At 42.2% G+C, this 13,640-nt stretch overlaps 1 protein-coding gene across 1 annotated transcript in view; it reads left to right on the top strand.

Annotated features, from left to right (window-relative positions):
• Nucleotides 1-1,806: 1,806 nt before the first annotated feature.
• Nucleotides 1,807-13,640, top strand: part of tecta (tectorin alpha) — a gene marked incomplete at its 3' end in the record, with an annotated part of 46,340 nt that continues 34,506 nt past the window's right edge. The window contains exons 1-8 of the mRNA XM_083927195.1: nt 1,807-1,853; nt 4,684-4,776; nt 7,031-7,171; nt 7,957-8,096; nt 8,406-8,587; nt 10,204-10,460; nt 10,575-10,701; nt 10,798-10,914. Of these exons, the coding sequence (XP_083783321.1) occupies nt 7,039-7,171; nt 7,957-8,096; nt 8,406-8,587; nt 10,204-10,460; nt 10,575-10,701; nt 10,798-10,914 (956 nt within the window). The 5' untranslated portion in view covers nt 1,807-1,853; nt 4,684-4,776; nt 7,031-7,038. The remainder of the gene's footprint in view (nt 1,854-4,683; nt 4,777-7,030; nt 7,172-7,956; nt 8,097-8,405; nt 8,588-10,203; nt 10,461-10,574; nt 10,702-10,797; nt 10,915-13,640) is intronic.

A 13,640-nucleotide genomic window follows, 5' to 3' on the forward strand; every position in this document is an offset into this window, starting at 1 on the left:
TTATTGTCTTGGTAATTAAGTACATTTTACTCAATTACTGTACCATTTTCTGCTATTTTATACTTCTATATCACTACATTTCAGGCAAATATTGTACTTTTTATTGCACTTTATGATTATTTGTATGGCTTTAGTTACTTTGAAGAGTCAGATTATTATTACATAATGTAAAGGGGCTGCATGGTGCTGTAGTGGTTAGCTCTGTCGCCTCAAAGCGAGAAGGTTCCATGTTCGCATCCCGGCCTGGGCCCTTCTGTGTGGAGTTTGCATGTTGTCCCCCGTGTCTGCGTGGGTTTCCTCGCAGTTTCCTCCCACAGTCCAAAGACGTGCAGGTGTTCGGTTCATTGATGACTCTACAAAATTGCCCTTAGGTGTAAATGGTTGTCTGTCTCTGTTTGTCTCTATGTGCCCTGCGATAGACTGGCGTCCTGTCCAGGGTGGACCCCGCCTCACGCCCGATGTCAGCTGGGATCGGCTCCAACCCCCCCGCGACCCCGACCCCGGGATAAGCGGTTGAAGATGAATGAATGAATGTAATCGACTAATAAATCATGATGTTATATTAAGGATTAAGCTACTCAGCAGTATGTAAAGTCATTAAATTTAGCTTAACATCTTACAGCTGCAACATTAAAGACATGTACACGTTAATGCATCAATAATTATAACTCAGGAATAGATATTATTCTAAAATAACAAGGCAACTTTATTTGTAACGCACTTTTCATACACAAGGCAGACTCAAAGTGCTTCACAGCACAACACGTCATGAGTTAAGATGCATTACAGAAAGACAAAGAGAATAAAAACACAGACAATAATAAAAACAGTGCGAACGTTAGAAGTGCAAAGATTTAGCAGAAAGCTGAGGTGAACATAAAAGTTTTCAGTCTAGTTTTAAAAGTGGTCAGAGTGGGTGAAAGTCTCACATCTTTAGGACGTTTTTTCCAGCTGTTTGTTGCATAATGACTGAAAGATGCTTTCCCTTGATTTGAGTTTACTCTGCGAACCACCAACAGACTGGTCTCCGAGGATCTTAGTGATGTAGAAGGCTTATGTAGTGGGAGCATATCAGTGATATACCTCGACCCTAGACCATGTAGTGATTTACATGTGAGCAGAAGGATTTTGAAATCAATTCTCTGACGTACAGGAAGCCGGTGTAATGGCTTCCTGTACGTCCTGTACTACTTTTACTTTTGGTGGTGTATATTCTGTTGATGACAACATTAAGTAACAGATTTATCTTTGACTTGTAGCAGTTTACTGGTATTTCTGCACTGTAGTATTAGTACTTTACCTTATTATTATCTACCCAGAGAACTCACCTGTGCTGCTGTTTACATTCCTCCTGATGCAAATTTAAAAAATGCACAATCCTGTTATTGGGTTTTAATTGGGTCAATAACATTTGTTTAATTGTTCAACTGTTCTTCAACGTGTTGTACAATGACAATACTTTTTTTTTGGTGGTTAAGATTTATTCAATTTTTTTTATTTACGGATTTGTTTAACATGGTTAATGTAAATGTGCATTTTCCTGGAATAAACAAAAAAAAATCCCCACTTCAAAAAGGTTTAAACCCCAGTTCTTGGTTTAATTTTTATTATTTTTTTTACGTTTTAAATTTTAAAAATCACTAAAAAAATATTTGGCTTGTTAATATTTAGTTTCACTTTGTAGTTTTTAAAATAATAATGTAACAGTAAAAAAAAAAAAAAAAAAAAAAAGACAAAATAAAAACACAATACATTCAAACTACGTCACTTCCGGGAAAGTGGGCGTGTCTTAAACTGTCAACTAACCGAAGAACAACAAAAACAAACACAACGCCGAGGGGGTTCCGGGGACGGTGAGTGCGGTGCTCTCGTGCTAAAATAACCGTTTTCCGTTACAAATTCAAACATGGACGAGTAACGTGTGGTGTTAGTTGTCAGGGCTCACGGTAACGGCTCGGTTCTGGCCGTTACCGAACCCCCTGACATACCTCCTTCCCCCGGTGTAACGTCAAAGGTCGAAGGTAAACGTGTTGCCCACCTTTCCGTCGTTGACAGTCACGTTGTGAAATGAATGAAGGTGCAATTCCGTTACTTGTTCAACGTGTCGACGGTTAAGTGGTTGTTTGGTCCATTTGGTTTTGCACCAACGACGTAAAGCAGCCAGGCCTCGGTCGTACCCAGCGCTGCCCCCCCGGACCCACCGTGCTTATCTGGGTTTAACAGGCTCCGCCGAACCCCGTTGAAAAATAACGTTATTTAACCTTTTTGCGACCTTTTTTAACACGTTTATAAATAATTTTTACCGTTTCTGAAGCGTCGTGAGTCGCCGGTTAATTCGGCATTAATATATAAATAATTTGTAATTTGTGACATTATGTAAAAGTGTAATTAGTTTAGCATTAATGCGACTTTACACCGCACAGGGAAGTAGAGAGTAGTTTTAGAAGTTGAACTTTTAAACAGGACTCAAGCCTCAAAGTAAGTCAAAATATGCATTAATAAATGTATAAATAAATACAGGAATAAATAAAAAATATGCATAAATAAATGTATAAATAAATACAGGAATAAATTAAAAAAATGCTGAAATAAATGTATAAATAAATACAGGAATTAATTAAAAAAATGCTGAAATAAATGTATAAATAAATACAGGAATTAATTAAAAAAATGCTGAAATAAATGTATAAATAAATACAGGAATAAATAAAAATATGCATAAATAAATGTATAAATAAATACAGTAATAAATAAATACAGGAATAAATAAAGAAAATGCTGAAATAAATAAATACAGGAATAAATAAAAATATGCATTAATAAATGTATAAATGAATACAGGAATAAAAAAAAATGCTGAAATAAATGTATAAATAAATACAGGAATAAATAAATACAGGAATTTATTTAAAAAATGCTGAAATAAATGTATAAATAAATACAGGAATAAATAAAAATATGCATAAATAAATGTATAAATAAATACAGGAATAAATAAATACAGGAATAAATAAATAATAAAATAAATGTATAAATAAATTCAGTAATAAATAAATACAGGAATAAATAAAAAAAATGCTGAAATAAATAAATACAGGAATAAATAAAAATATGCATTAATAAATGTATAAATAAATACAGGAATAAATAAAAAAATGCTGAAATAAATGAATAAATACATAAATTGGACCTCCTACCTCATTAAAATATGGCCACTGAAATACTGAAATAAATAAATGTAGGTGAAAAAAATGTAGAAAAGAATGTAAGCGTTTATTAAGCGTTTAGTATTTTATTAATTTATACATTTATGAATTTGTTTATTATTCTCTTTATGCATTTATTTGTTCTTTTATTTATGCATTTTATTACTTTATTTATTTGTTCATGTATTCATTTATTTTAGCATTTTATTCTTTACTGTATTTACATTTGCTTATTTACTCCTTAATACATTTATTTATGCATTTATTTATTTATTGAGAATGTCATGTTTAGTCCTCCACACTTGTACGGTGTGTCGACTTGAAGAAAGGCTCAAAAAGACACTTTTTAAACAAGCATTTTCTCTGTAAATAGGTAGGATACGGTAACAATATGACGACAGGATTAAAATGGCTGGTTTTCTTTCTCTAACGGAGAATATCAGCTTAGTCCGGCATCTGCTCATCCAACCTTTTGTCCCAGCCAGGACGCCAGCTGTCACTCTACCTGTCTTCTGTCCGCGTTATAATAATGCTATAACGTTTCCCCTGCTTTTTAACGTAGAGCGAAGACTGTCTCCCTGTGTCACTCTCCTTCCTTTCATACAGAACAGACCAAAAGTTTGGACACAACAACAAAAAAGTGTGAAACAACTGAAAATACGCCTGATGAGCTTCAAGAGGTCGTCCCCTGATATGGTTTTTAATAAGTGGGATTTCTTGCCTTGTGTTAATCAGAGGCACTTTTAACAAAAGTAACACTTAATGTTCCTTTTTTCCAGTTGTACAGCTGTGTCAGGACAAAACGGCCTCCTCATGGAGCAGGGGGTCGCGTGCATGTGTCTTGGTCAGTCCTTCCAGTGACAGTTTTTTAGTCTGACATGGAGAGACTGTTCCAGTCTGTTAAGGATGAACTGGCTGGTGTCAATAAATCGCTCCACACAGTTAACGAAGCACATTTCTGTCCTTGAATCCAGCTTTGGCCAGGCTGTCTGCTTTGAAGAAACTAGACTATAAGGCGTATTTTCAGTTGTTTCACACTTTAACTATATATTTCCACATGTGTTAATTCCTAGTTTTGACGCCTTCATCTTCCTCTGTTACCTTGCTGCCAGGCACGTTCACCTCGCTCCGGTTTGTACAGATCACTGTAAATACTTTATTATCTCCTCTGACACTGGCACACAGTACACCCCCTCTCTGCCTGCTCTGGTAGTGTTGATTTAAACTAAAAACCTTTATTTTCCATGTGGCACAAATCTCTCGTTGTCAGTAATCAGCATTCAATCAATTCACATCTTTCAGTGTGAATCTACAATTTTCATAGTCATGGAAATAAAGGAAAATAAAGGAGGTGTGTCCAAACTTTTGGTCTGTACTGTATATCGTAAAGCTGTGGAAGACATTTTATATTTGCATAAATCTAAATGAGCTTACTCTGGTTCTCAAACCCAAGACCCTCTTGTTCTTGTTTCATCAGAGTTCCCATCCGCGTTTTCTCCCGGCTGCAGAGGAGATGTCATCTGATGTGTAGTTGAACCCTGGCTTTCCTTTGGTCTCTGCTACATCAGAGGTATGAATCGTGATATCTGTGAAACGAGAAACTGTCTATGACAGAAAACGTCAGGCAGAGTCCGGGCGCGAACACGCCGCCTCAGGTTTGTCTGAGTTTAAGATGATCGTCCCCCGTTCGTCTGAAACTGATAGGGCTGAAGAGAGAGGGTCAGTCCTGGGCACCCGGGTGCTGTTTGTGGGCGCACAAGGTCCAGGTTGTGTGCTCTGTTATGAATAACGTCATCGCAACATCATATAAAATCATTTTTGTGTACCGTATTTCCTGCACTATAAGGCGCACCACATTATAAGGCGCATAGAACAGACGCTACAGTCGAGGCTGGGGTTGCGTTATGGACCGCCTCTAAATTCATTACCTTAATAGAGAATTATACCAAGAATAGACTAGTTTAACACATTTTAGGGCGCACTCCCACTGTGCCTCCGTCCCGTGCCCCGTGCTTTAGGGTCCTTGTCCCCCCCTCCAGGCCCGTTTGTACTCACACTACCTGGGCCTCGGAGAATGCTTCTTGCTGCCTATACGTCATCACGCCGTAACACGTCACACGCATTGATGACGTCATGGCGATGTGTTGCTTTGTTTCCAGATCTTTCCGTAGACCTCGGAGTTTTTGTGCGTCTTGTCGACTGTTTTTGAATCTTGTCATCGACCAAATCTGCAGTAAACACTCCACCTCCGCATCACACCAACGTGAACCTTTCGCCGCCATTGTTTGAAATGTCCGCGCATGGTCCCTCCTTCTTTTTTCTATGTCCCAACAGGCGCACAGGAAATGACCTCAGAACCGCTGTAGGCCTCGTGCTCGTTTGCACGCTCGTGCTCGTGTGCACGCTCGTGCTCGTACATATACAAACGTGCTTTACAAAACCTCTCCCAAACGGGCCGTGGACGGCAAGCGTAGAGTGGTACGGTTGCACCCACGCTGGTCAAACGAACTAGACTTTAGCTGTGAAACGTCCTGGGGCACGGTACAGATGGATAGTGTGAGTGCGCCCTTACATCGCAGTGCAGTAACTACAGGCTGTTTATCTCTGTTTTGTGTGTCAAACACAGTTGAGGCTGCAACTGTCCATTTGATATCAACACATCAATCAGTAATTGTTTCAATCAGTTGTTTAGTTTATAAAATGTAGGACAACTTCTTCCTAGAGCCCAAGATGATGTCTTCAGATTTTATCCAGCTGCTGCAACAGTACAAAGATGTCAATGCCTCAATGATGTGACATAGAGAAAGGCAGCGAATCCACAGAGATTATCCGATCAGATGGTTGAAATTGTTAATAATTACATTTCTGTTCATGGACCAATGTTTCAGCAGGACACAGCAGGAATGGCTTTGAGCCGGAGCAGGCGGTGCATTAACCGTGCACCTGCTCCTGTCAGTGCCGCTGTGCCTCTCACGTTTCTGCTTCTGTGTTCATTCTGTGATGTTGTTATTTTTAGACCTTTTTATCCAACACTGGAGAAAAATGTCTTCCAACAGGAGCAAAAGACCGTTAAGCTGGTTTCACCTGTCGAACTTAACTCTTGTATTCGTTATTGTTTCATCTTAAAGGGCACAGTTAAAAAAAAAAAGAGGTTTCACAGATTCAGATTAACTTTATAATCCCACACAGGGGAGTTAATTCGGTCCAGTGCTCCAGACGCCAATCCACAGTAAAAAAAGAAAGACAATGAGACAACAGCATGATCACAATGAAACACATCAAATCAATCTGAGACAGAGAAAATAATAAAATCAGAAAAAACAGTTGAATAGAATAAACAAGCACCAGCTAAGAACCTTGTGTATTAAGCTGCATGTTATACAGAATGACACAAGGTCACTAGTCGACCTGAGGGCGACACGGTGGTGTGGTGGTTAGCACTTGCCTCACAGCGAGAGGGCTCCTGGTTCGAATCCCAGCTGGGGCCCTTTTGTGTGGAGTTTGCATGTTGTCCCCGTGTCTGCGTGGGTTTTCTCCGGGTTCTCCGGTTTCCTCCCACAGTCCAAAGACGTGCAGGTGTTGGGTTCATTGATGACTCTAAATCACCCGTAGGTGTGAATGGTTGTCTGTCTCTGTTCGTCTCTATGTGTCCTGTGATAGACTGGCGTCCTGTCCAGGGTGGACCCCGCCTCACGCCCGATGTCAGCTGGGATTGGCTCCAGCCCCCCGCGACCCCGACAGGGACAAGAGGCTGAAGATGGATGAATGAATGAATGATAAATGACTTCTGTTTCTCTGTCCCTCCCTTGGACACCTACTCAAAGCTGGGACCATGGAGTCGTCCTCTGACGAAGACGAGGTGCGCACCTTCCTCCAAGTCCTCAGTGAGAAATACAACCCGGAGAATTTCCCCTACGGCCAAGGAGTGGTGGTGATGCCCAGCCCGCCAGGATCCCCCGTCAAAGGTGAGAGACGACGTCAGGCTGATGCTCACCGGCGGCCTCACGACAAAAAAATGTGTAATAACCATTTAGTTTCACAACCTATTTCTATATTTTTTCTTATGTTAAATCCTATTTTCCTATAAAAGAAACAAACGTGGCTGGCCTCTCCTGTTTCAACCCCCTGTCTCATGTTAAAGAGCACTTTCAGTGTTTTTCAACCCGCTGTGAAGAGAACGAGCACTCATCACGTCATTCCTGTGTCTTTGATTAGAAAATAAAACCATAACTTAAGTAGAAACGATGTAACTTTACCGTAACATCTCTCACTTGTCATTGGCTGTGTCGGACCAGAAAGGACAGGTGTTCATTTTTACCTCCAAGGAGTCAGAGGCACTCGTGTCAGCGGAGGAGATGAAAACTCAACTTCTCAGGAAGTTTTTCTTTTAATTATCCTGGCTTGAGTCTCCCTTAGAGAGAGGGGGAGAAGTTGGCTTGAGGTGGTTCAGGATCATCTGGTAAGGATGAACCCTGGGCGCCTCCCTAGGAAGGTGTTCCAGACACGTCCAGCTGGGAGGAGGCCTCGGGGAAGACCTGTCTGTGATATCATACATAGGAAACCACTAGGTTAGGACGGTTCTGTAATGACTAAATGCCTATCCCAAGATTAAACAGCATTTTATACACTAAGCTCTTCCTAAACTGAGGTTTTGTAACAAGGCCCCAGGATATTGGTTGTGCTAAGTGAGCCCTGTGTAAACCTCCTGAATGAGAGCAGAGTAATTCAAACTAACTTTGATTGTTTGCAGATCGCCTGTTCTTGCCCAGCATGCTGGTCCTGAGTGACTCTGGGATCCGTAAAGCCGGTGACAGGTCGGACATCGCAGTTTTCTGTGCCCACGTGGTCGAGCTGGACCTGTCGCACAATCAACTCGACGACTGGGCAGAGGTGGGTGTGCTTGGTGTGACGGAACATAAAACCTAAACAGTAAATTAAAGGTCCTTTTTTACCTGCTACCTCACATTTTACATTTTAACTTTGCATTAATAAAGTATTTATTTATTTACTTACTGCACAAATGTGTCAGGAGTTAAATATGAATCATGAGCAAAGCATCTATGTAACAGCACTTACAGTCATATCGCTAGATTTGTACATCAGAGCAATAATTAACCGAATCAGAGTTATAGGACACTGTGTTGAGTTAATTGTTTCCTCTTTGCTTGTTTTTCTTTGTTAATGCTCGTGGGTTGCCAGATCTGCTCCATTGTTTCCTGCATCCCGCACCTGGACTTCCTCAACCTGAGCACGAACCCTCTGCGCGGCGTCGAGCTGGAGCCCAGCATGGCCGAGGTGTTCTCCAGGGTCCGACAACTCGTCCTCATTAACACACACATCAGCTGGGACACGGTGCACACACTCACACGCCATGCACCGGAGTAAGTGATGAAACATGTCTGTGTTGCCAGTGGTTTTAACTATTTATGGGGAAAAAAAGACACACAGCAAATCTTTTCCTTTGTTTTTTAAAAAAAAAAGTGGAACTCTTTCACCACTCGAGCTCAAAATGAGTATTAATCCGCAGCTGAAAATAGTCCCTAACACATGGACAGTTTACTGCTGAATCCTGCTGTGCCCTGACGGTGTAGACTTCTGAAACTATACATTTGCAACCTTTTGTTATAGATTTTTGTTTCAGGAACCAGTAGACTTGGGCCTGAGTGTCCTAGACAGTAGGGCTGTAACGGCACACCGAAGTCACGGTTCAGTACGAGGAAAAACGAATGCATAACGGTGTGTTCAGACTGTTTGATCATATTGGGATCATTTGTGTTTAATAACATTTCTTTACGTCACCTTCACACGGACAAAATAACCGGCACTGCTGCTTTATACCCGTGGTGGAAGTCCCAGATGCGTCGGGAAACCAAACGACCATCGTGTCTGGATTATTAACATCATCCAGAGGAGCATGCAGCTCTGTGGATTTCAGTGCCTTCTCCATGGATGACGGCCACATTTTGCGCGTTCGCATAATTTGCGCCACCTTCCGCACATTTGCGTCTTTCTGTGTATTCATGAAATTTGCGGAAAACTCAAGAAAACACAACAAAAAGGATCCGTTTCTTTCCATTTATTTTGAATAAACAGCAGTGCAAGAGTCAAAGAAATGTGTCCTTCTGGGGACCGAGGTAGCATTTTGAGGAACATTTAATTTCTGTATTTCATAAACACTGAACACACACTTTCCCAAAGCATCTGTTATGCTGTGAAATTGAAAATAAATTTTAAAAATGCAATAAAACTAAACTTTTTCATTAGGAGGAGGGTTCGGATCAGTTCTGCCTTGGCTTTATTTAAACATTCGATGCACTCAAACATTTATTTAATCAGTTTCATTCAGTGTTTTATTTTATTTTTCCCTTGTCGCGGTGATCGGCACATCTGGATGAAGTGGTCCAGTGTGAGTTAGCATGATCGTTGTCTTTTCCTTCACATTCCCTGAAACGATGGAGAGATACAGACACGCCGGCCCCCGTCTTATACTCAACTCTCTCTCCGTTGCTGTTGTAGCCAACCAGGAACCCGCAGCCGGGTCTTCCGGTTCTGGTGTTTCACCTGGTAACCAGTTAGCACAGGTTGCTAACAGCGGAGCTCACACTGCGTGCATTAATCTACGTTTCAGGGTGGTTCTGTACTAATACACTCGACGTGCGTGTTGCAGCCAATCATGAACCCACAGCCGGGTCTTCCGGTTCTGGTGTTTCACCTGGTAACCAGTTAGCACAGGTTGCTAACAGCGGAGCTCACACTGCGTGCATTAATCTACGTTTTAGGGTGCTTCTGTACTAATACATGTACTGTTACAACCCTGATAGAGAGGTTAGGAAAGTTGGAAAGAGATGGCCTAACAGCAGATTCAAACACAAACCCTTAATTTGGAGATTAGAAGATAAACTCAAAGCAAACAAGCAACAAACTTAGCCTAATACACATGTTATCGTACCTACTTTATTATGTTTCCTAATCTGATCCGATTCTCCTCATCATCCAGGCTGGAGGAGCTTTTCCTGTGCCTGAATGGCTACAACGCTGTGTCTGAATCCCAGACATCCTGTCCGTCACTACGCCTGCTGCAGATCACAGACAACCAGCTGCGGGAATGGGCCGAAGTGAGGAAGTTTGGGCAGATGTACCCGAGTCTAAGAACACTGGTTCTGGCCAACAATGGTGTGGACTCTGTGGGCGACAGTCAGGAAACGCTGCAGCGGCTCTTCCCCAACCTGCGCTCCATCAACCTCAACAACTCAGGTCTGAGAGGGGACGATGAAGGCCGTGTTCATCTGTACACGCTCAACATTCAGTGCTGGGCGTGAGTTCGGGGTCTTCTCTCGCTCTAAAACTATGTGCTGTTGTGTTATTCAGGAATTAGTAAATGGGAGGACATTGAGAGGCTGACTTTCTTCCCTAAGCTGGAGGAAGTCAAAGCCATGGGGATTCCTTTACTGCAGCCTTACACCACCCACGAGAGACGCAGCCTTCTTTTAGCACAGTGAGTCTGAACTAAAACACGCAGATCAAAGCATATATTGCACTGTACATGCTTGAGTTCTTATTCAATTCATACGTCCAAATGTTCTTGTCTCAGGCTGCCGTCTGTGGTGCTGCTGAATGGGAGCGCCGTGTCTAACGGAGAGAGAGAGGATGCTGAGAGGCTTTTTATCCGGTACTACCAAGACTACCCAGAACAGGAACTCCCTAAGAGGTACTGGGATATATTTTAAAGGGGGAGGGGCTCCTTTAGTGATGGCTGTTGGGGTTTTTGGATGTTAAAATAGTAAGCTACACATGCTTCAACACAATATTACTGTGGATATGAGCTTCAGGATATAAAGTAGTTTACACCAGAGTGTGGACCTCGGGCAAGATGTGTAACTTCTCTCAATGTTAGCTTTCAACTCGAGGAGGCGTTCATGTGAATTTGGGAACTCATTTTTGTAATTTTTCTGACACCACATGAAGTGCCCTATCTGACAATGTCAACAATAATAATTTGTGCATCTGCCCTGTGAGACTTGGCACATGCTTCACCCCTCCACCATGTTGTTTTTCCGTACTCCTGTTGACAAACAGACTATCCAACCCGTCCAGATTGTGTTACTGTATTTCCTTTTTCTCGTCTAAAATATTTTCAGAAACAAACTGTAGTTGTTCAGCTGTAATTTGAGAAAGTTTGGGACCCAACAGCGATTTCTTTTCCTGCTCAAAGCGGACCAAGCACCGCCCCGACTTGCATGTAACACTCAGCGCTATGTCGCTTCATTGCTCTGATTGGTTGTAGGTCTAATTGCGTCCAGAGGAATTTTGGTCTGCACCGCTGAAACCCCCCCCTAAAATCCAGAATGAGAGGTTCAATACTTGATACCTTTAATACATAAAATCCAGCTCAAAGTGCTTTACATGAGAACAAAACATATCACAAACACATTAAAGTGGTAAATAAGACATTTAAAATACAATAAAACAGGGTGGAATAACAGGAAGATAGGTTTTGCGATTAAATATTAAGAAAAAGGGAAACAACGCGCATCCATTGACCCTGAAACATGGAGCACTGTGTGTATTTGTATCTCCCAGGTTTTTAAAGCCATGATACATGTGACATGGGGCTTGAGTTGTCTTCACATCTCATATCGGTCAGAATATGGAGCACAGAGTGAGCACACTTGCTTCCACTGCGATGACCGCCTATGGAGTTGTAACAATAGAAGCGACCCGCTCTCTATCCTCAGTGCATTTGGAGGATGTGATATAATATTTGGAAAGCCCTCCTCAGGGGTCGACAGCAGTCAGATAAACGCCTCGCGCTCTTCGTCGACTGCATTCCACTTAACCTCGGCAGAATGTCGGAGAGATCTGCGAAGGAAGGTGCAGTCTCTGACTCGGGGAAACTAACCTTTGGGAGACAATGCCACCACTCTCTCCCTGCTCAATGACTCCTTTGTGCTGGGAAATTCTCTGATTGGGAAAGTGATACACAAGGTAGCAGGTTGATTTTTTTCTTTTTTTACATGTATACACCTACTCTGTCAACCTTAAGCTAAAGGAATGATTTGTTTTCAGATGTCACCGGAGCTGTAATAGATCAGGTCCATCATACTTTTGGAGAAAACTTACTTCTCACTTGATTTATTACCTCGGTTAACAATTTCCTAATGTGCTTATGGTCCCAATCTCTAGTTTCAAGATTTCTGCAATACAGCATGATGTTCATTTAGTAAATTATGGTCCGTTTAGAGTCCAATAGACCATAAAGCATGGGATGCTTTGAGGGCGACGGTACTTTGTGTGTGACAGGTCGCCCTGCTAGCGACAGGATAGAGGTCGCATTGTGTACATTGAAATAGTCATGAACTTGTGTTTGGGTGCTTTCTGCGGCCTTCTCGCAGTGTGTTTTCACTCCATTAAGGCTAATTGTAACATTTTGGTCACCTAAAAAGCACTCAGAGGTCCACAATCGACCGCTGCCAATAGTCCGTGTCAGCTGGTTAATAAAGTTAAATCATCACTTTGCCTCTTGAGCATTTAGCCGAACCTAGCGGCATTGAAACAACACTGGCTTTGCGCTCTCTTCCCCCCTCTAGTCCAAATATGGTGAAGTCCGGTTTCATAAAACCAAGATAGCGGCGGCAAATTGTCAAACTCAAGGCTTCAAAACAGTGCCATCACAGCAGCTACGTCCTTCTCTCTTTTACAGTTTTCATTACCTCTCAAGATTCACCTTATTCTTTTTAAAAGACTTCTACGTGTCTGTGGTCTCGGTTTGGACCCGAATTCTCGATGTAGGTCCAAGGTTAGGGATCACCATGACAGCATGCGGGTGTTACGGGGGTGTTGGACACGCTAGGTAAGCTGCGAACACACCGCTATCCCCTTTCCTCCTCGTCGGACGGGGGCCGCGGCCTCGCCACCCCAAGAGATCAGAGCGCTGCAGGGCGGGTCACAGCCTCTCAGGTGAACACGTCGGACACAGCCTTAACTATAGCCAGTAACTATAAACTCAGCTCAAACCGTGGATCAGACTGAGACAGACTGATAAACCTCGATAATCTCTAAAGGATGCACAGAGTGGACAAAGCAGTAAAGGGTTGTGGGACTAGGAAACAAAAAATATAAAGAGAGAAATGTGTTGGCTGCACAGGAAGGATTAGTTTCAGTGAAAGAGAGAGAAATCTGAGTCAGAGTATCCAGGAGAATAAGTAGAGAGGGATTGAAAGGGGACTGGACCTGGAACAGTGGATATTGAGGGCCAGTCTGCGAGAGAAGAGGGGGGGAAATAAACATTTTGACTTTTTAAGCGGGTCATCTTTCAACTGGAGGACCGGAGACGTGAGAGAACGAGGGAGGATGAAACAGCAAAAGAGAAGTGGGCTAAGATCTTGGCTGGATATAACGCCTGTCCCGGCTCCAGAACCCAGTTATGCTTGCTGC

This window comes from Echiichthys vipera (genome assembly GCF_963691815.1).
Source record: "Echiichthys vipera genome assembly, chromosome: 14".
NCBI lineage: Eukaryota > Metazoa > Chordata > Actinopteri > Perciformes > Trachinidae > Echiichthys > Echiichthys vipera.